General features: G+C 38.6%; 1 protein-coding gene across 5 annotated transcripts in view; it reads right to left on the reverse strand.

Moving 5' to 3' along the window:
- Positions 1 to 21,540, reverse strand: part of ROS1 (ROS proto-oncogene 1, receptor tyrosine kinase) — a 121,465-nt gene extending 99,925 nt beyond the window's left edge. For 2 of the 5 annotated variants that reach the window (XR_004808492.2, XM_025422834.3), the window contains exons 1-6: positions 21,241 to 21,532; positions 20,765 to 21,023; positions 12,857 to 12,901; positions 11,707 to 11,766; positions 9,817 to 9,843; positions 4,418 to 4,478 (exon numbers count right to left, since the gene is read on the reverse strand). Coding sequence is in view for 4 of the 5 variants with exons in the window: in XM_025422834.3 (XP_025278619.1) it covers positions 4,418 to 4,478; positions 9,817 to 9,843; positions 11,707 to 11,766; positions 12,857 to 12,901; positions 20,765 to 20,887 (316 nt within the window). In the remaining variant the exon portion in view is untranslated. Of the gene's footprint in view, positions 1 to 4,417; positions 4,479 to 9,816; positions 9,844 to 11,706; positions 11,767 to 12,856; positions 12,902 to 20,764; positions 21,024 to 21,145 lie in introns of all 5 variants that reach the window. The other 3 variants (XM_025422835.3, XM_025422837.3, XM_025422838.3) reach the window with 3 other exon arrangements.
- Positions 21,541 to 23,757: the final 2,217 nt, after the last annotated feature.

The following is a 23,757-nucleotide window of genomic DNA, read 5'->3' on the forward strand; positions in this document are numbered from 1 at the left end:
TATTACTGTAATAAGTTTGAAATCAGGGAGAGTGGGTCATTTAGCTTTGTTCTTCTTTTTAGGGTTCGTTGTCTCTTGAAATTCTATATGAATTTTAGAATGGGTCTTTTTTTAAGATTTTATTTATTTATTCATGAGAGACACCGAAAGAGAGGCAGAGACATAGGCAGAGGGATAAGCAGGCTCCCCATGAGGAGTCCAATGCGTGTCTGGATCCCGGGACCCCAGGATCACACCCTGAGTCAAAGGCAGATGCTCAACCAGAGCCACCCAGGGGTCCCAAGAATGGGTCTTTCTATTTCTGCAAAAGATAGTGGGATTTTGATAGGGATTATATTAAATCTGTAGGTTGCGGTGGGTTAGCATTGACATTTTAACTACATTATCTTTCAATCCATGAATATGGGATATCTATGTTTTCTTTGTTTCAGAAATGTTTTATAGTATTTTATTTTACAAGTTTTTCACCTCCTTGGTTAAGTTAGTTCCTAGGCATTTTATGCTTATTGATTCTATTGTAAGTGGAATTACTTTCCCAATTACCTTTACAGATTGCTCATTATCGGCAAACAGAAATGCACTGATTTTCATATGTTGACTTTGTACACTGCTACTTTGCTGAATTTATTAGTTCTAACAGTTTTTTGTGCTATCGTTAGCATTTTTTACATATAAGATCATATTACCTGCAAACAAGGATAATCTTCCTTCTTCCTTTCCAATTCGGATGGCTTATTTCTTTTTCCTGCTTCATTGCTCTGGTTAGAACTTCCTGTACTATGCTGAATAGACATGACAAAAGCAAGCATCCTTGCCTTGTTGATCTTAGAGGATTAGCTTTCTTTCATAAAATAACAATCACTACTCTACTTGAGAAAACATACGTTTTTGTAAGAAGCTTAAAATGGCTAAATACAAACATCCATGATCTCACTCTTCCTGCTTAAAAGTTGATACCATTCTGATAACTATAGATACTGAATCTGGACTAATTAAACTCCTTATTACCAGAATGCTTTGTGACCCAGAAAAAAGAAAGCCGGGATCCCTGGGTGGCGCAGTGGTTTGGCGCCTGCCTTTGGCCCAGGGTGCGATCCTGGAGACCCGGGATCGAATCCCACGTCGGGCTCCCGGTGCATGGAGCCTGCTTCTCCCTCTGCCTGTGTCTCTGCCTCTCTCTCTCTCTCTCTCTATCATAAATAAATAGCAATTTAAAAAAATTAAAATAAAAAAAAGAAAGCCATTGTCATGTGAGGTGCTAGCCCACAGAGAGCACAACCCTTCTCTGCTGATTATTCTATTTATGGTTAATTTTTAGCTGTTATACAAGCAAAGCACAGTTCCATTTCCCACCCCACCCCGGTTTTATGGTTTGAGATAAGAACGAGGATTGGAATATTCAGTGGGAAACCTTTGTCAAAAAATAAAGGACACCTCATTTAAAATGGAGTCAGGAAGACCAGAAGGGGGAGCTCTCATACATACACCACTTATTGCAGCCTGCATAACCAGCACAAAGGAGGTGAAGAATAGTTTTGCCAAGGAGGACATTTTTCAGATAGGAATTTTATCTTTTTTTTTTTTTTTTAAGAAAAAGAAGGAAGATCCCTCTGTGCTCCAACAACAATGCACTAGCCACGCGCACAGCCAGTGAAAACTCTTGTTCTTCTCCAGTGAACTTTTGCTCAAAACATCTCTCCCCAATTTCCTCCTTTCCTTTCTAAAACCTGACCTTCCCTTTGTTCTCCAGACTTGCCTATGGTTTGCCAGTTTGCCATAGTTTGCTTGTCCCGAATTGCAATTCCTTTGCTATTCCCAAATTAACTCATTTTATTGGTAAGATAACTGGCTATTTTATTTTTAAGGTTGACATTTTAAAGAGATGTCCAGTGTGGAGTTGTCAGTGGAGTGAGGAAGAGGATCCAAAGAATCAGAAAGAAGGTAAGTTGAGAACGGGGCAGAAGCGACCAGAGTTCTATGAGTAAGTACAAGTAAATGTAAACTTCACAGCCAACTGGAGACATATGTTTCAAAGCCAAGGCAATGTGTACAGAAAATTAGAAGTCAAGTAGGTTTGTTTGAAAATATCAGGACAAGGATCAACAAAACAAGAAAGAGAAGCTGAACTGAGCTGTATACTACTTTCAGTACACAGCTGAATGGGCAAGAAAAGGCTCTGGAATCAGACAGCTGGGTTAAAATCAAGTTACTCCCTTTCTAGTTCATCTTCAAGTTCATCCCCTTTTTTTATGATTTTGTGTATTTATTCATGAGAAACATAGAGAGAGAGGCAGAGAGCCTGCAGGGAGCCTGATGCAGGACTCGATCCCAGGACCCAGAATCATGCTCTGAACCAAAAGCAGACACTCAACCACTGAGCCATCCAGGTGCCCCAAGTTCCTCAATTTCTACGTGGTCCCAAGCAAATGTATACACTTTTGTGCCTCGTTTTTCCCATCTGTAAAATGGGGATAATAATAGTAGTTATACCTCAGAGCTCAAAAAGAGCTAATACCTATAAATTATTTTTAACAGTGCTTGACTCATAAATGCCTAATAAATAATAGTTCTTTTTATTTTAATATATTATTAACTATTACCATTTTTACCATGTGGAAAAGAGACATGGATGATATCTAAGACAGAATAATATAGCAGACTCACAGATAAATGGACCAGGTACTAGATGTGTTACAGCCAAAAACGATCTTAGGTCTATACACAAAAAGATTCATTATAACAAACTAAAGGTGTGGTCTATAAACAAAACTGCCTTTTTTTAGACGTGGTACATCTCATTTGTTATTAGTATATAGATATTGATTCATAGCCAATGAGAAATTTTAAATAAAGCATTGATTACACTTGTATTTTAACAGACTATATAATTAAGCTGATAATGTAACTTTGGAACGTAAGAAAAGAATGTAAATCAAAGTTTCCCAAGCTTTCCCAGTTCTGGCATCCTTAGTTTCTCAGGAATTCTTTTCACAATTCCTTAGACGAAAAGAATTACCTAACAGCCCCATTTATTAAGTATTATAACTTGAGTATGTGTGTCCTTTCAACTCAGCATATGTTTGAAAGAAATAGCACACAAAAATTGAAAGACAATAAAGGCACTTAATCCTTAAATAAAAACAACTGTACATGAATGGGATCTGTGTGCCTATTGGAAACAGCACAATTTCTCCAATATTGTAATCGGATTGGGCACCACCGTTCCCATTTCCTGTTCCACCCTGAGTTTCTTACGGTACTTGCTTTTTATCACAGCAATTGCCAAAAAACTCAGCATTGCAAAGATATGCTATAGAAAGGAATGTAGTGCATTTCATTGTTTATACCATGAACTACCTCCAACTAGTAGCTCCAATGATGTCCAGAAGATGTCAACTATCCTAGGTCTCCCTTAAATGTTCAAAACACACCATGAGGTAGATGCAATGCACTGGGGCACCTCAGTGCACAGTTTGGAAAGCATAGAATATAAATCTTATCCATAGCTAACTCCCACTTCACAGTAGGAGAAGAATGTATCACTATCTCTCCACAGAAATATCGACAAGTTTCTGTCTAAAGAACCAGAAGCAAATCAGGACATTTATAAAGCAAGATCCTCCCAATTTCCATCAGCCACTGAGAGCAAGGAGCAAGCCATTGAAATAAAAGACTACAACTAATGGAAGAATCGATCATTTCTGAGTCTGGAAGGAGCTATCTATCTCCCAGTAGGAGGAAGACCCTGGAAATTCTGGAAAAGAAAGCTACTAACATCCAGACCGTGACTTATCAAAGAGCTGGTTCTTCAGAAACCACTAGAGAATTAACATGGTAGGACAAAGCCACTTGGACACACCCAACCTGCTCTGATATCAGAGGGAGTTGGAGACATACACCTAAGTACCCTACTTACTCAAAATCTAAAAGCAAGAGGCATAGCTTCTATACATTCAGTAAATTTCCCAGAGCCTTATAGGGAGTCATGCCTATAGTAGGTACTCTATTGACCAGCTAGTAGATGAATAATTAAATGCACACTAAATAAAATTCTCCTGTGCTTTTGGTTCATTAAAATAGTGGCATTTCCTGATACCAAGTCTGTGTAGGATCCATACCTGTCTCTTTCCCTAAGATATAAGTGATTTCACTTACTGAACTGAGGGCAAAACGTCAAATTCTAAACGTCAGTCAGATACTGTGTCTCCTCTATTTTGCTCTGAAAGAAGAGTCTTGCTGAGTTTCCATCACAATGGCTTCCACATCTGAAATTATTGAATTTTTCCAACATATGTATATATTTTTTATACATGTGAGAGTCCAGATAGTTAGAGAGATGGCCCAATCTCCTTACATAAGCACGGGTCCCTAGAGTGGCTTGGAGTATTTTCAATGACCATTGCATAGGTCTGCTTACCTAGCACTTCTGCTTCAAAAGCACCTTCGGCACTGCTGCAGCCCACCTCACACGATTCTCGCTGGAAGTCAGAGAGCAGCCACGTCAGTCCAGCCTTGGTCCTGCTTTTGCTGATACATTTCAACTACCTTGTGTGAAATTCAAATGCCTGGTATATAACTATACCTGCATATCAATGATTTCAACTGCAATACTTTAGGTTTCCAGTTGAACACAACCTTTCAAACCTTTTTGACCATGTCTCCAAATTCCAAAACACATTTAACCAAACAACACAGGACACACACATGTTGGGGAAAAAAATCTTGAATAGTACTTACTTTTTTCTCCTTTTTTAAGTTTTAGGGGGATATATTCCATTTGCCATAAAATTCACCCATTTAAAGTACACAGTTCAGTGGGTTTTGGCATATTCACAGAATTGTGCAATCATCATTACAATTGAGTTTTAGAACAAGTTGGTCCCATCAAGAAATCCCATACCTGTGATGCAACCATACATGTTCTCTTCTAGTCTGTTCTTCCCTTTTGTTTATTGTGACTCTTTATTTGTTAAATTGATTTCATGACCCTCTAATGAGTGACACCCCAGAGTGTGAAAAAGCACTGAGCTCAACAATACAGTGATCTGTTTGCCACCTTGGTCAAAGGTTTAGTGAGTTAATAACCTAAAACTGTAGCCTAAAATGATGCCTATTTATTTTATACATCCGTGCTTTCCTTCAGAAATTAAAAATGGATTAGTCCATTTTATAGTAACTTGAACATTTTAATGAATATCTTAGTACTAATATTACATTTTAAGGTCTACAAAAAGTGATTAACATTTTACTTCATTAACTGAAAAGAGGTAAACATTTTCGTGACCGTGATACAAATTGCCTGCAACTCTTAACAGTTGTATTAGGATTCATTCATTCATTCACTCGAAAGAAGGAAGGAAGGAAGGAAGGAAGGAAGGAAGGAAGGAAGGAAGGAAGGAAGGAAAGAAGAAAGAAAGAAAGAAAGAAAGAAAGAAAGAAAGAAAGAAAGAAAGAAAGAGAGAGAGAAAGAAAGAAAGAAAGAAAAGAAAAGAAAGAGAGAGAGAGAGAAAGAAAGAAAGAAAGAAAGAGAAAGAAAGAAAGAAAAGAAAGAAAGAAGAAAGAAAGAAAGAAAGAAAGAAAGAAAGAAAGAAAGAAAGAAAGTAAGGAGAGAGAGAGAGCGAGAGAGAGAGAGGTAGGGGGAGGGAGGGAGGGAGGAAGGAAGGAAGACGAGGAGAGGAGATAAAAAGAAAAGAGAAAAAAAGCTTTTGGAGAAAAAGCACAAATTGTAGGACTATAACATAATTTGCAGATATGATACCTAGGACAACATGCTATTGTTTCTCATGGTGATAGTAAAACCATGACACAATACATTTGCCCTAAACATCCCAGGTAATTTGCAAATACCAGCTGTACATTGTTTGACCTGTTCACTCAAGGGAAGTGCAGACTGATAAGCTCAGGTTTGCTTAGTTAAGGATTAATTTAAATATCTCAGTCTAGTTCCAGATTATTTATCTTAAGGATTTAGTATACTTTTCACATCCTTTTTGCAGGTTTCAGTAAAATACATTCAACATGTTAACTGCAGAGAATAAACATACCAAGTGGCGACAAAATTATCGTGTAACATGGATTTTTTTTCCAAGAAGTAAAACCAAGGAAGAAGAAAGGAAATAGAATGGTGTTTATTTGGAAATATTGCTAGTCCTGAATATCCAGTAAATTGTGGGTTGGGTTTATTTTCCCTGCATTATTTCAGAAGAAAATATATAATAAAATTCTGATCTATCTAGGAGTTTAAATGCTTGGTTACATTGTGAAGCTTGTATCTTTTTCAGCTTTATTGAGATATAATTGACATATAGATTAATTAAGGTATACAACATGTTGATTTGACACGTTTATGTATTGCAAAATGACTACCACTATAGCATTAACTAACATCTCCATCCTATCCTATACTTTACCATTTCTTTTTTGTGATGAGGATATTTAAGATGTACCTTCTTGGCAACATTCAGGTATAGAATGCAATATTACTAGCTATAATCATCACACTGTACATTAGATCCCCAGAACTTGTCAATGTTCAAACTGGAAGTTTATATTCTAAGGAGTTTAAATGTTATATCAAGTGGGGGCAACACTTAAATTAGATTCCTTCCTCCCTCTCTCTCTCTCTCTCTCTCTCTCATCTAACATTGCACTTAGAATGATGACATTAGCTAGTGCTCAAATGGCCTAGAGAGAATCTAAAAGTAGTGGGATTCAAGGAATTCATGGAATCTGAGCCCAAAGCCCCAGGATGAGGCATTTATACAGTGTATTCCAAGCTACTGAAATACCATTCCAACTACAGGAGCTACGCTTGTGCTTCCCAAGGCCTCCATCAATCAGTCTGCTGTCCCTGTTTTGGTCCATACTTATTTCTCCCATAGTAGTAAAACCACCTTTCTCACCATCCCCCTGGCTCCACTCCTGTATTTATCAGACTGGCACATGTGCTTGTGCTGGCAATGGCTTTTCTTACTCCTATAACACAAAGGGGACCTACCCACCGCCTTCCTGGGATGCCCCCAGTACAGCCTCTCCATATGAATTGTGACTTCCCTTCCCTTCCCTTCCCTTCCCTTCCCTTCCCACCATTCATTCATTCATTCATTCATTCAAAAAAATGTTTATCGAGTACATATTGTGTGTGTGTGTGTGTGTGTGTGTGTGTGTGTGTGTGTATGTGCCAAGCACTGGTTTAGGCTTTAAGGAACTGGCCATGAGCAGAGCAGACACGTCCCCCCACCTTCATGGAATCTATATTCTCTAGGAAGAGGACATTCAATAACCAAGTAAAAAAATTTTTTTAAATAAAATACACTTAGATTATGAAAAGTGCTATGAAAAAAAATAAAACAAGTTTAAAGGCATAAGGCATGACTAGGCAGGAAGGAGATTTCGTCTCATTAGGATACTCAGGAAGAACCATGCAGAGAAGACCCTGGAGCAAGGACCTGAGTGATTGCAAGAATCCGGGCTCGCAAGGGTCTTAAGGACAAAAGCTGGGAGGCAGAAATGTGTCTCCCATACTCAGAAGAGGGAAAGGCAGGTGTGGCAGGAGAGGGAACAGGGGGAGGGTGCAAGGTGAGGCAGGAGAACCTGCCATAGGTAGTTCACAATTTTTTTCTCATAAGGCAACTTGAAGCCATAAAAAGGTTTTTAGGAGCAATGTGATCTAATTTGTGTTTTTAATTATCAGAAATAAGCCATTTCGCTGGCCAACATCATTTGCCAAGTTATGGCTTGCTAAGCTAACTCTTCCAATACTATTTCCTCTAAGAAACATGTGCAGAAATTCCCAGCTTCTAAGTTGAATGAAGCATTAATGGTTGAAGTTTGATCTCCTGCAGGTGTGAGTAGCTGAGTTAAAACCTCTGTGTGCCCATATAAGTCTCAACCTATCTAGAGAGCATGTATTGCTGTTCAGTTCTATTTCATTTAAAGTGTAAAACAGCAAAGTATGCAAAGAAAAGAACAGAAAAACTATGTAAGTTATAACACTGAGAGAAAAGATGTACATCATATAAACACAGACGATGGGGCAGCGTACTGATCACCAGGGAGCTACCACATTAGAAATCCAATCTTGGGGGGCACCTGGGTGGCTCAGTGGTGGAGCTTCTGGCTTTGGCTTAGGTCGTGATCCTGGGGTCCTGGGATCAAGTCCCACATCGGGCTCCCTGCAGCGAACCTGCTTCTCCCTCTGGCTGTGTCTCTGCCTCTCTCTGTGTGTCTCTCATGAATAAATAAATAAAATATTTTAAGAAAAAGAAAGAAAGAAAGAAAGAAAGAAAGAAAGAAAGAAAGAAAGAAAGAAAGAAAGAAAGAAGAAAGAAAGAAAGAAGAAAGAAGAAAAGGAAAAAAGGAAGAAAGAAAAAGGAAAGAAAGAGAAAGAAGAAAGAAGGAAAGAAAGAGAAAAAGAAAGAAGAAAGAAAGAAAGAAAGAAAGAAAGAAAGAAAGAAAGAAAGAAAAGAAAAGAAAGAAAAGAAAAAAAAAAGAAAAGAAAAGAAGAAAAAAGAAAAGAAAGAAAAGAAAAAAGAAAAGAAAAGAAAAGAAAAGAAAAGAAAAGAAAAGAAAAGAAAAGAAAAGATCCAGTCTTGGGCTGCTTCAGTGTTTGAGAGGCTTGAACTGTCTGACTTTCTTAATACAATCTTCCCAGGGACGGTTTTGGGAGGAGGGTGGTAATGTTACTTTAATCACATAAAAATATTTGCAGGCAGTTTTTGTTTTTTTTAATCCCAATCAGGAAAGACATAATTGTTTTTTTTTTTTTTTACATAGGGAGTGAATTCTCCCCCCCTGTTTTACCTCTTCTTAGCCAACCTTGACCCCTCTCCATCTACTCCCCAGGAAACATTCCTCAGGTACAGAGTAGGAAGAGACTATTGAGAAAATGTTTCAATGTAACATTTTTTGTTGTTTATTTTTTATTCTCTAGTAAAAAGTAATTTTTCTATTTTACTAATGGCTGATGTTTATGCTCCTTTCCCAGGCAGAATAAGGTAGTCCTTTGGTTTCAAGGACACTTAAATAGAATACAACCTAGGTTTTACACTGAGAAATACTGTATTTTCTTCATAAACATCGATGGTTGGCCTAAAACTAATTCTGAGTGCCATAGAATCCAGAACAATTGAAGAAGATCAAGTAGGAAAAGATCAAAATCCCTGAAGTCTTTCTGAAAAGGAGGAGAAAATCCAGTCGGGAGGTGGGTGAGGATCCCCATGGGAGGAAGGAGTTGAGAAAAGAGACCTGAGCCACCAGAGTCAGCATGAAGATACTTATTATCATAGCAGGAGAAAAAAATTAAAAATCATATATTTTAAAAGCAGCACTTTAAAATATTGTCAAAGCACTTTGTTGAATAAGGAAGAAAATTGCAACTACAGTGTTCTTTTTTAATATACCATATTTAATGGTGGACCACTGTGATTTATAGGGAAGAAGATGAAATCTTCTAGATGGGTCTCCTCCTTTCTCCTCCCCACCACCCTTCCCCTACCACCAGGCTCCCAGAATTAGAACCTGTCCAATCAGATTAGAGCAGCAAATATGTATATATGTGAATAGGTGTGTATACATACACACATATATATGCACACTGGTATATAAAACAGCAAGTATTTGTGTCAAAAATGGAATCTTAAAAAAAATGGAATCTTACAGTCATTTTCATACCCAGATTAATAGCACTCCCACAAGGAATATTTTTAAGCACTGAGAATTAGTCAGGCTTCCTAATTCTTATTTTAATAGCTTTTTAAATATAAGAGATAAAGACATTGGGGTTTGATGACATCCTTTTTGTGATTGCCAACTCACCTCACAAACAGTGTCATAAGTGTCGTTCTGCATAGAGAAAAAGAAAAGTGAAATCACTTAAAATCCTTAAGGTTGTAAATAATTTTAATGACACTGTTCCTATATATTTCGTTTAAATAAATTTCTTGCCCCACCATTGACAAACAGCCAATAAAAGCAATCAAAATCAAGGAGCCCAGAGCTGGGCCTTTGATCCAGGCAGGCCACTGTATGAACATATGCTTACAGTTAAGTGACAGACTCTTGATTTCAGCTCAGGTCATGATCTCAGGGTTGTAAGATGGAGCCTCAATTCAGGCTCTGCACTGAGCTGGAACCTGCTTAAATATTCCCTCTCTCTCCTCCTCCCTTTGCCCCTCCCTGCTCGTCACTCTCTAAAAAAAAAATATATATATATATATATATATATATATATTTTTTATGCATCACTGGAAAAATGGTGGAGTTAGATTACCTACCACAGATTACCTCTTAGTAATCCAGGTAATCCTTAGTAATTCTCAGGTTAGAGAATGAAGAGGTGTTGGCAGATGCCCACTGGAGACAGAACTGGAAATGAAAACCACCAATAGCTCTAGCTAGCAAAGGCCAGTAGGTTCCTCTGCCCAGACTGTCTGCTCCGGTGCCCACTCTACCGCCCAGACTGCTGCCAGCAACACGTGGTACTTCCCAGTCATTCACTCAGCAAGTGCTATCTGAGCACCTGCTATATGCCCCTTGTGGTGTTCCATGAAGTAGACACAGCGTGAACAGAAGGAGAGAGACCCACTCTGATGTGCTTACACGTCAGAGCAAAAGACAGCAAGCACAGGCCTAGACTAAATGATGATTTCAACTGAAATTGGTAAAAAGTGGTACCAAAGAAAGGTAAAATATTTTTAGAATGTGTAATAGTTCCCAAATCCAGAGAGCGCCCGCTCCACTGTTTGGTAACTTCCATACTATGGGCACATAGTCACAAGCGTGAGAGCAGCCCTAGGCCTGTGATAGAGACCTGGGGACAGACCACACAAGGAAAGCCGTGAGCACCATTTGTAGGGAGAAGTTAATATCCTTATTTAAATCTCAATGATATAGTTTCAATAGAAAACAGAATTAGGATTACCCCAAATTACCATGATTTAACCTCAGACCTGAACAACCCGAACAAAGGAACCCACTTTTAATAAAATTTGTATTCACTGGACCAGAGTAATTACAGTGTATGGAGCATTATCCTTGGAAGGGAGGTTCTATCACGATCCTAATTTATGGACAAGGAAAGTGAAGTACATTAACCAGTTTCACACTAAGTGGCAAAGCTGGGATAAATTAAAGATAAAAGTAAAGTACTTGGGGATGTATTTTCTACCTAGAATGGAATAAATGTAGGGCTTTGTGACCTCTGCATTTGATTGCTGCCATGTTCTCTGCAGAGAAACTTCGAACATGATCTAGGGCCTCGCTACCCAAAGTGTAACCAGGAGACTACAAGCATCGCATCACCTGGGAGCTTGTTACCGGTACAGAATCTCACGTCCTGGCCCAGGTCGACACAATCAGAATCTGCATCTTAACAAGATCCTTAGATAATTGTACTTTAAAATTTGAGAAGACTAGGAAATTTGACAAATGCCTGACATTTTACCAAAAGGCCTTTCTGGTTTGGAGCAATTGAGCATCCATCCCGGGGTTCCACGGTTTGCATTCACCTGCCTTGGTCCCCAGTTGCATTAAGAGCGTTTATCTCCATTTCCCCCACTATTCTGTATCACTCGGGCCATCATACTTTTCCTTTAGAGTCAAGCAAACGAACTGAAAGCCAATGGAAATTCAAAAGGGAATCCTCTTAGGTAACTTTTCTCTTGAAGGCAGTATTAGTATCAAAACAGAAACATAACTAATACTTACACACTTTAAAGCACAATTTTCCTGATCTACAGAGTTCCAAAAATGACATCCTTGGATACACTGCAAGAATAAGAAGAAACAAAGGTAACTAAAAAAGTGTGACTTTTGTCACTTGATAGCGCAATGTAGTAACAGAAAGTATTTTAGAAATAAGTATCTAGGGAATCCCTGGGTGGCTCAGCGGTTTAGTGCCTGCCTTCAGCCCAGGGCATGATCCTGGGGTCCTGGGATCGAGTCCCACATCAGGCTCCCTGCATGGAGCCTGCTTCTCCCTCTGCCTGTGTCTCTGCCTCTCTCTCTCTCTCCCTGTCTGTGTCTCTCATGAATAAACAAATAAAATATTTTTTAAAAAAAAGAAAGAAAGAAGTATCTACCCAGGATTCTGTGGCCTCAAAAGGATCAGGGCCTTTGGAATTCTAAGCAGAGCTCTCATATTGGCAGGCAGAGCAGGGCTTGGTGTGATTCATTGCAGGGCAGCTGGGTTGCTGAGTGGAGGTGGAGTGGGCAGGGCTAGAACCCGGAGAGCACCCAACCTTCAGAGAGCACACTGTCTACTGGGTGGCAGGCAGCAGATAAAATCCTAGACAGCCTTACATTGAGCATATCGTGAGTCCTTGCCATGGCCTTACACAACAAACAAAACCGAAAACTGGAGACTCAACCGGAAGGCAGCCTATCGAAACCTTAATAGGTCAACAGTTTGGGGAGTCTGCTCATGTTTATATATTTTGAGTCACTAAACACTTGTTGAATAAACGAATACAGGTGCAGAAAAGTAATAAAACCATAAATGTAATTGTTGGAAGAAACACTGGAGACCATCTAATCCAACCCTCTCGGATAACACGTAATAAAACTAAGTCTCAGAGATATTAACTAATTTGCCCAAAGCCACACAACAATGTAGAATCAAAATCACGAAGTTGGATTAGTCTTGTGTTCTTTCCTCTTCGACACACTGTGCCTGAGTTCGTTTTTGAATATTCTGGAACTCAGACTTCTCACTATTTCCAATTGAACTTCCTCTAGTAAGGACAAACAAATGAGACTTTACTTAGGAACTATTCTTATTGTAATAAAACCTGACCATTGTCCCATTTTTATCAATGCAAACACTATAAACTTCCTGACAATGGAAGTGATTACTCACCTGTTCACTCAGATTAAATGGTGTGCCAATGTCAAGCTGCCAGCCCTGAAGTGAAGAAGGAGATCATAAATATGTTCAGTACAACTACCACACCTTTTTGAAAAAAAAAAAAAAAAAGCTTCGTGGAATAGTGGTGCCTCCTCCATGTTTTCTAACCATAAAGTACAATGCTTTAAAGCCATTGAATCAGTCATGAAATCTGGTAAAATGCTAGTGCAAATTATAAGATGGAAAGCCTGAGAACTCTGCAGAAATGATCAAGGCAGGAAGGGGGCCTTGGCTGTCAGGAGTGGTTAAGGACAATGGACAGATTCTCACACGATATTAAATAAGTCTGTGCCTTTAGTCAAGTCATCAAGTCAAAAGACTTGTGGATTAAAGAAGAATTATGTTCAGAATTTTTTTAAGCAGTCTTACTAAGAAGAGTGAAAAAAAAATACAAATTCAGAATTTTACATATAGTAAAATGTCAGATTTTTCTGGGGTTTGTTTTTCCTCATGTTTTCACAAATTTTAAGAACTTTCTGGGCTGGGAGAGAATCAAAGAAATAGGAACCAAGAGGGAGCGAAATCTATAAATTGTTCATCCTCTCCCTGGTTGTGATGTGAGCAGAGTCCTTGATAAACAGAAAGGCTTACAAAGAATGGCAATACTAGGCCCATGATGATCAGACATGTGCCTGAATAGTGTTACATGGATGGGATCTAATCGTCAGCCGGCCTCACTGACTGAGAATTATGAGCACTAAGTGAATATTCCTAGCACCTCTCCTTGGTACTGCTCAGAACCTCCCCTGAAAAGTTTCTGGATTTGAACTATTGAATTAAAGAGACGAAAAAAAAAAAAAAAGAGACGATTGATCCAACAAGGAGCACGCCATCTGTCCTTGACTGAGTCAGCACTATAAGCAACGTGTGTTCCAGGTGATAGGAGAAAATCCAAAGGGGCCCTGAAAGTGTTTTGTTGTTGCTGTTGTTGTTGTTTAAGATTGATTGATTAATTGATTGATTGATTGATTGATAGAGAGAGCGTGCACACGTGTGAGCAGGGGGTGGAGTAGAATCTTAAAGCAAACTCCCAGCCCAGCAGGGAGCCAGAAATGGGGCAATGGGGCTCAGTCCCACAACCCATAAGATAATGACCTGAGTGGAAATCAAGAGCCAGACACTTAACTGACTTAGCCACCCAGGCTCACACTGACACCCCCGCCACGTGGTTTAAGCATCTCTTGAGGCCCTTCTGAATAGCCTGCGCTTTTCAGAGGGAAGAGAAGATCTACTTGTCAGTAAGTTTCACTGAGCCTTCTCTCCCCTTCCAGGTAAGTACCATTCATTATCCCCTGCACTCTATCCTTAGTACCTAGAACAGTCCAGAGGGATGAGGTGTTCAATAAATACATATGGAAGGAATAAATCCATGAATTCCACGTGGCCTGTTACGTAGGACTGCTCCAGAAGTCCTATCTCTTGGAAACCTCATCCAGTGACCTGGCATTGTGGGAGTTTACTTGAGAAGTAATCATGCAGGAACCAAAGAACCAATGTTGCCTTTTCCCCTCTCATTTACTGGTGTCAATGAAGATTCCTCTAACCTCCATTCCCTAACCACTTATATTTGTAGAGAAAGGAGAAGCATGCTTAATATGTTTTGTTTTTAGATATTAAGTACTTAGAGAGTAAGAATTGTATCTTTTAGATTAATTTTGCAGCCATGGGCATAATAGTGCTTTGTTTTTCCGTGATTTTGTTCAAGAAGAAGCTTTTGATTCCCCTTTATATGATTGAACCACAATCATACACAATCAAGTCCAAGAGTGAATTTGCAATTACATTTTTTTAGATCCCTTCAAACATCCGTTAGCTCATAAAAACAAAACAGTGGTTGCTGGGTAGTTTCTACATTCCATTTTAAACAGTAGGCCTAAAAAAAATTAAAAATTAAAAATTAAAAAAATTTAAAATTAAAAATTAAAAAAAAATAAACAGTAGGCCAACAGAAGATGTTTCTTGGTGACCATAAAGTCACATTGTAACAGTACTGAGTCTTTTCACTGGCAGCCTTCAAGATTAAATTTAACAGGCTGAAGGGAGAGCTCATCAAACAGTCTTGGGCATGGTAGCCTCATGAGTCAGGTCAATGGGGTTCTATGAAGCAGATTTTGACAACTCCTGTCCTTATCATCATTATAGCTACCATTCAGTGAGTATTTCCTATGTTCCAGGCACACTGCAAGGTGTTTTACACTAAATCTCATTCAACATCTCAAAAGCTAGATGTGTTAGATATGTATTAATTCCATTATACACATGAGACACAGGGAAGTTTAGTAAATCGCCCAAGAGTTAAAATTTAAAGGAGGTTGAGAGTTGCCTCAAGAGCCTGTGCTTTTTCTTAACCAAAGCACCTGCCTCCCGTAATCTGCACCAAATTCACAGTCCTCACTTTGCATTTAGGATCCTCACCAGTCTACCTTAGCTCTATCTCCTCCAATGTTCTGCTTAAAACACACAATCCCAGTCCTGGGTCTTAAATCTTCTTACCCCATACCTACATCTTGACACAAGCTTGTCTTTCCTGCCTCCCCTCAGCTGGAACTAATTTCATTCCTTTACTTCCTACCCTGATAAATGAAACAGAACAGAGTGGTCTGCATTTTGGTCCCATACGTGACACTTGCTCCTGATGTGATATTTTCAAAGTTACCTGTGCTAAGTATTCTCACCTGGCACAGAAGGAAGATAATATTGAGTGCATTAGCCCTGTGAGGGTTCAAGTAAGTAATGGATTACTATAGAACAGTGCCAGGCACTTGGAAATCTATTAGCAATATTATGTGTAAACTTGCTATAAATAGCTTTTTCTAGACATATCTCCAGTGAGTTGTGCAATCATCTTTTCAGATACATTTCTTGATGCTCAACTGTACATGATAGTGCTGGTTTATCCCAACTTTGCCAGCTATAAATGTTTTTATCTTTGCCAATTTGATGAAAGAAAAGTTGATCATTCTGCAACTCTGTGGCTGCTATGAGGTTGCACATCTATTACATGCATGTTAGCCATTTCTATTTCTTGTTTTGAAGTAGGTCTTCATGTTCTAAACTTCTTTTGAATACTTTTTTATATATAAGGGTTGGTAAAATTCTGTTCATCATTTGTAGTCCTTCTTCCTTTTTTGGCTTTGTTTTTCTTGTATTCTATTTATTGTCAAATCCTTTCTAAGTAGTTAAATTATTAGTAATTTCTTTTAGGGATTGTGTATTTATGAGGCAGTTTTCTTAAGGCATTTCCACTCCAAGATTGTAGAAATATTCATCCCTAATTTATTCTAATATATCTATGGGGTGAAGTCTTGTTTTTGTTGTTTGGTTGGTTGGTTGGTTGGTTTTAAATCATAGTATTTTTTAATACCTCCCAGAGTCTATTTGAATCTGGTAGTTTTATGAGGAATTTGGTTTTTAAAAATTGGCCGAAATTTTTTTAAAGGCTTTATTTTGGGGGCGTTTGGATGGATCAGTTGGTTAAGCCTCCAATTCTTGGTTTGGCTCAGGTCATGGTCTCAGGGTCATGAGATTGGGCTCTGTGCTCAGCGGAGGAGTCTTCTTCTTTCTTTTTCTCTCTCTCCTTTTTTTTTTTTTTCTCTCTCTCCTTCTGCCCTTCCCTCTGCTTGCTTACTCTCTCTCCCAAATAAATAAAGCCTTTATTTTTTTATTTTTTAAAAGATTTTATTTATTTATTCATGGAAGACACACAGAGAGAGGCAGAGACATAGGAAGAGGGAGGAGAAGCAGGCTCCCTGCAGGGAGCCCGGTGTGGGACTCGATCCCAGGACTCTGGGATCACACCCTGAGCCAAAGGCAGATGCTCAACCATTGAGCCACCCAGGCATCCCTAAATAAAGTCTTTAAGAAGGACTTTATTTTCTTAGAGTAATTTTAGATTTGTAGTGTAACTGACAATAAGATACAGAGATTTCCCAAATACCTCCTGCTTCCACCCATGCATAGCCTCCCTCATTATCCACATCACTCACCAGAATAATTCAGTTTTTACTAAGTGTAAATCAGCACATACACAATTATAATCACCCAAAGTCCTCAGTTTACCTTGGGGCTCACTCTTGGAGTTGTATATTTTGTGGGTTTGGACACATGTATAGGGACATGTATCCATCACTATTATCATACAGACTAGTTTCCCCGTTTCTAACAATCCTCTGTGCTCTCCCAGTTCATCTCCCCACCACAACCAGACCCACTCCTGGCAACCACTGATCTTTTCTTTTTTTTTTTTTTTTTTTAAATTTTTATTTATTTATGATAGTCACAGAGAGAGAGAGAGACGCAGAGGGAGAAGCAGAGGGAGAAGCAGGCTCCATGCACCGGGAGCCCGACGTGGGATTCGATCCCGGGTCTCCAGGATCGCGCCCTGGGCCAAAGGCAGGCGCTAAACCACTGCGCCACCCAGGGATCCCCAACCACTGATCTTTTCATTGTCTCCCTAGTTTTGCCTCTTCTAAAATGTCATATGATTGGAATCATCCAGTATGTAGTCTTTTTAGGTTGGCTTCTTTCACTTAGTATAAGACTTTATGGTTTACTCCATGTCTTCTTATGGCTTGAAAGCTGATTTCTTTTCAGCTCTGAATAATATCTTGTTGTCTGGATGTGCCACAGTTTACTTATCCATTCACCTGCTGAAGGAAAGTGTTATTTTTTTTTATTCTAAATGAACAGCCTCACTTTGGTTTGAATTGCCATCTTTATCATATTCCACACTCCTTTATGTGGCATGGCTTAACTCCCAGGCTGTATTCTAGTTTTTTACATCCCTACGCCAATACAAACTGCTAGTTTCTGGACATTTTATGGCATTTTTGGATTCTGACTTCATTCTATTGTCTTGCTATAAAGTGATGTATTGATACACAAGAATGCTATTGATGTTTATACTTTTTTAACAGGATAAACTTCTGAACTCTTGTTTCTTTTTTTTTTTTTTGAACTCTTCTTTTTAATAGTCTTTCATTGAACTGAATTGATACTTCCAACAGAGCATTTCTCAACACTAGTTCCTCAGTTGTTGGGACTCGTCACTCAAAAAAAAAAAAAAAGGTTTTGTTGCCAAAGAAGATCAGAAAATTATGATTAAACAAAGCCATTGAAGGACACCTGGATGGCTCAGTGGTTGGGCTTCTGCCTTTGGCTCAGGGTGTGATCCTGGAGTCCCGGGATTGAGTCCCACATGGCACTCCACTCGAGGAGCCTGCCTCTTCCTCTGCCTGTGTCTCTACCTTTCTCTCTATGTCTCTCGTGAATAAATAAATAAAATATTAAAAAAAAAAAAAGAAAAGCCATTGGGACACCTGGGTGGCTCAGTGGTTGAGTGTCTGCCTTCAGCACAGAGCGTGATCCCGGGGTCCTGGGATCGAGTCCCACATCAGGCTCCCTGCATGGAGCCTGCTTCTCCCTCTGCCTGTGTCTCTGCCTCTCTCTGTGTGTCTCTCATGAATAAATAAAATCTTTTTTTTTTTAAAGTAAAGCCATTAAAAAAAATAAATAAATAAATAAATAAATAAAAGTAAAGCCATTAATAGGCTATGAATCTATACAGAACTGACAAAAAGCATTTCCATAAACTGTTGGACCATGAATCTTTTGTTTTTCATTAAAGGATGCCACAATACTCGTGTTCTGAAGAACATTCATTACTTTTTGTTCTCTGCACAAATAAATAAAAAATTTCAAGTCAGTTAATACATTAAACTGATATATACCCTCAATTGATGTAGAACTACTCATGCTCAAGCACAGAACCATGATTTGTGCACATTTGAACAGCAATCCTAACATTCCTTTGTATAAGACTCTTTGTGTTTCTTTTTAAAAAGCAAAGATGCCTCAGTATCAAGAACAACCGAGTGAAATCAAAGCTGACCTTCACAGCAAATGTCCAGGCTAAAAAGAGTGGAACACACACACACACACACACACACAGATGCAAACAGTATCCTGAACTCCAGCACTTTACATGTCCTTTCCCTTGATCCACGGCTACGTTCACTGTTCATTCACCTGTGTGGGAGGCCCAGATGGAGAACGAGTATTACAGTCACCAGGCAAATTGACAGACCGTGTCTCTGGCAGGGGCCACCACGTCGACTGTGCCTGTGTCTGTAGGTGGTGAGCGGAAGGCAGTGCAACAAGGGAACAAACGCTCTACTCCTACTGCCTGAAACCCAGGAGCCCACACAAAGATAAGACAAAACTAAACTTAACTAAAAAAAATGAAACAAAATAAAATAAAACAAAACGAAGACCACAGTAATGGAAACAACCAACATCAGTTTTGATAGTTAAGAGGAAATTCACGAGGCTGGTAGTACATTTATAGGATGGAAGTATTCTAAATATAGTGAAGACCCTGTTTCCATAAAAGCTTCGGGTTATAGGAAAAACTTACAATGTCATGTTACATGAAAAAGATGAGTGTACAACGGTATGTAATATATATATACATATTTGAAGAAAAAATACTTTTACCTTTATTCTTCTCTACTTCTCTATCTTATAAATATTTTACAATGAATATATGTTCTTATTATAATTGGGGAAAAAATTTTAAATTTTTCAATAAATAATACATTTAATAGTTTCATTGTTCCATTTTTTAATTTTTTTTCATTGTTCCATTTTTAAGTTTGGATGACAACTATAAAGTCCTCACGCATACAATTCCACATTAATGCCAGTGAGGTCTGCAACAGTGATTTATATAAAATATTAAATTTCTGGGTGCCTGGATGGCTCAGTCAATGAAGCATCTGCCTTCAGCTCAGGTCACGACCTCAGGGTCCTGGGATCTGGCCCTGCACTGGGCTCACTGCTCTGCGAAGAGTCTGTTTTTCCCTCTGTTTCTGCCCCCCCACCCCATGCTCTCTCTCTAACAAATAAATAAAATCTTTTTAAATGAATAAATTAATTAAATTAAAGACCAAGCTTTTAAAAAAAAAAAGTGCTACTATCCATAGAAAGCTTAAGTGGTGCTTTAATCTCTAGTTTAAATTAAGCCAGAAGAATGTAACAAATAATTATCTTTTTTTTTTTTATCTACCACAGACTTCTACCTCCATACTTTAGCCTAACAATGAGTAGTGTATTTGGTACTTTTATTATTCTAAAAAGTAGAACTAGAAGTGGTGTAACATGTAAGCTATCATGCTATTTCCTTTGTCTTTAGATAAGAAGAATGCATCTTTCCCTGGCTAGAATGTATTTGGTTTTTACAGCTGATTCAGTGGTTGTTTTAAGCACAACTAAGTCATAATAAGTGAAAGATACAAAACAATTTATATGAGAAGGATATCCCAAAAAAAGCATTACCGAAAAAATTATAAGTGCACAGGTAAAAGTAAAGGAACTTAAAAAAAATTCTTGCTTTTCAAATAAGGTGTGTTCTATATCTGCACTTGCTTCCTTGGGCATTTACCGACCCATACAACCATCCATCCACGGTATAAATAGTACTGCTGTCTGCAACTAGCAGGCATTGCCCTGTGGCCAAACCTATTTCTTGCTTCAAGATGGACACAAATGGTTTTGTAATAAATGAGTTTAAATTGGTATTTTTAAAGCATGCAAAATTCATCACACAGAAGCCCAATTCCTATGTCCCTTCACTGAAAAAAAAAATCTATCAACAGATAAGGAAATAAAATAGCCCTCCTCTAGCTTCTGTAATTAAAAATATTCCAAACTCACTCTGGGGGAAAAAAATCTTTCTTGCCTTGCTACCACTTCTCATGAGAAGATTTCTCATAAAGAGACAGTAATGGACTCAGTTTTAACAAGCTGAAGTCTACATGTTCCAGGTCTTACAAAGACAAATATTAGACCAGCAAAACTTACCAGGTTAGTTACACATGACTTTAGGCAGCTGTTTAAAACTGTGCACTGAATCACAGAAATCCATATGCAGCCAAGAGTCGCAAAATTGACAGATTTCAGAATGAGCCAGCAAATGTTCTTCATCACTCCACCAATGGCGATTTTTAGATGACTGTTCTTCTCATTTTCTCCATCCCACTATATCAATTCTCTTAAGTTTCAGTTGAAAGAGTGGCCAGTGGAGTTTGGGGTTTTTTTTGACATGTTATAATATCTTTGCCTGTTAAAATAATATTTAGACCATTTACTTGAGACCTTTGTGTCCTAGATAGCTGGCAAGGTTCACATAAGAGCTATCTCATAATTGAGTTTCCTTTTACCCTCATAAGGAAAGTCACCCACCGTCTGAAGGTTAGATCTTAGAAGTGCGCTTCACTCAGGAAGCAAACAACATAGAAAATGCAAACTGCATTTCAGCAAACGTGTGACACACGCACCATCTGAAACTGCAGCACTTCGGATCATCCACCACTTCACTTCTTTGAGGTTGGTTCGGCTTTGCAGGAAACTGGGGTTTTGACCATCTCTGCTGCAGCAAACAGTGACACAAACATAATGAAGAATTACCAGAAAAATAGAGTCAGATGATGCTGCAGAGGGGGAAAGCAGAGCCCTTTGAAAGCAAATACATATTTTAAAATTAAAAAGCAAACAAAACTGAAATTAATAGACAAATACTCTGAGGGTGAGTCCAAGACCAGGAAGTTTGTCAGAGTACTTTGAGAACTTCACTACATATTAACTAAAATACCGCCTTATCAGACTATTGAGACACAGAGCTGAAACTAGCTACCACAGACCTAAGATATGCACAAGAATAGTGTCTTGAAAACGAAATATTGTACAAATTTCAATTAGCCTAGCATCAAGATAAAGTTAAGGATTTGAAACCCAGCAAGGTACAGAAGTGAGTCATTCTGGAGAGCTACTTTTTAGTTTGCTGAGGATTAACCCTTTCAGGCCCGAAAGTTGTGCGTTGGTGTCCTTTTTTATGACTTAAGTATCAAATAAACCTCCATGTCTTCTCAAATAAATTATATTAATGTTACTTAAGCTTTTCTTATTGGCATGGAGTTCTCACCATGAGCCATACACGCATGGGCTTTGTTTGGTGGGGGGTGGGGGAGTTGGGGGGGCCGGTTGAGCTGAACATCTTAGAGCAAATGTTGACAAAACTGGTGTACAACATAGAGACAAATGGTACCGACTCCAGAATAGGCCCCTAAAACTTGCTTTCTTGAGAAAATTCCCCACTGTCCACCAGATCTTTGTTCATTTTCTGTATTTTAAAGGCTGTAGCTTAAAGAATATACAATTATCTGATTTCTCAGTCAGAAAGAGGTCAGTCTTTCTACAAACTGTACACTTAAATCAGAGAATAAATGACCTTGCCTAGGAGATTTCCTCATTCCAGTGAAATTTATCTTCTTCACTGTGCTGTCAATGTCTTTTACCTTATTAGCACAAATACTATTTATAACTCTTACTTCACTAACAAAAGGGACCACTACCTATTTTCTTGGTGTAGCTTTATTGGTAGGATATGAAAAAGAAAGATCCTTCCCATTTCAAAATTTTGTGCTTCTTTTGTTTTGTTTTGTTTTGTTGGAATTTATTTATTTATTTTAAAATTTTTCTTTACTTACTCATGAGAAAGAATGGCAGAGACAGAGGGAGAAGCAGGCTCCCCATGGAGCAGGGAGCCCGAAGTGGGACTCGATCCCAGGACCCGAGCCAAAGGCAGACGCTCAACCGAGTCACCCAGGTGCCCTGTTTTTTTGGAATTTAACTGACACTTAGTTGTATTCATGAAAAATGGACTGTGCTCAAAGATATTTGTTATGGAATTACTTATATCAAAAGATCAGAAGCAAGGTAATGGTCCAATAATATAATACTGATCAATCAATTCATATATCTTCTCCAGGTGATTTCTCCACATGGGCTTGTTTGAACTCCTTCCCAGGATGATGGTCTCCGGGTGACTGGAGAGCATGTATGGTGGCTTAGAGCTTTGGTGGAAGTGTTCCAGTGTTAAGCTGCATTATGATTCAACTTTAGAAATTCTAGTTAATACGCTGCATTTTATTGGTTGCCAGAGAGTCTCAAAACTGTCCAGAAATAGGTCCCACCTCTTTTAATTTTTTATTGGAGTTCAATTTGCCAACATATAGCATATCACCCAGTGCTCATCCTGTCAAGTGCCCCCCTCAGTTGGGCCCCACCTCTTGATGTGAAAATAGCCAGGTTTGAGAAGATATAGGATAGAAGAGATTGTTGTACTACCTTTGGAAAATACGATCTGCCACCAAATAGGCAGTCATTATTTGCGTGGTTCTAAAAGGCAGAAATTTTATTTTATTTTTTTAAGTAAGCTCTGCCCCCAACATGGGGCTTGAACTCATGACCCCGAGATCAAGAATCACATGCTGTACCCCCTAAGCCAGCCAGGCACCCCTGAAAGGCAGAAATTTTAGTTGCCAGAGTTTACTTAAATAATACCAGTCCTCAATCAAAGCAATCCAAACTTTAGTTATCACAATATATTAACTGTGAGGAGGTGTATTAAGAAGAAACTTCTCTGCTATTTCTTTATTAGAATGAGTTTTGCAGTTCATTAGCAACAACACAAATTTAGTATGATCAAATATACCTGAGTTCTAAAATTGTATTTATTGAAAATAAAGAATGTACATTCTCTCTTTTTTTAAAGATCTTATTTTAAAGATCCCTGGGTGGCTCAGAGGTTTAGTGCCGCCTTCGGCCCAGTAGGTGATCCTGGAGACCTGGGATCAAATCCCATGTCGGGCTCCCTGCATGGAGCCTCTTTCTCCCTCTACCTGTGTCTTTGCCCCCCTCTCTCTCTCTCTCTCTCTCTCTCTCTCTCTCTCGAATAAATAAATAAAATCTTTTTTTAAAGATTTATTTTAAAGATTTATTCATCACACACACAC

This window comes from Canis lupus, chromosome 1, assembly GCF_003254725.2.
Source record: "Canis lupus dingo isolate Sandy chromosome 1, ASM325472v2, whole genome shotgun sequence".
Lineage (NCBI taxonomy): Eukaryota > Metazoa > Chordata > Mammalia > Carnivora > Canidae > Canis > Canis lupus.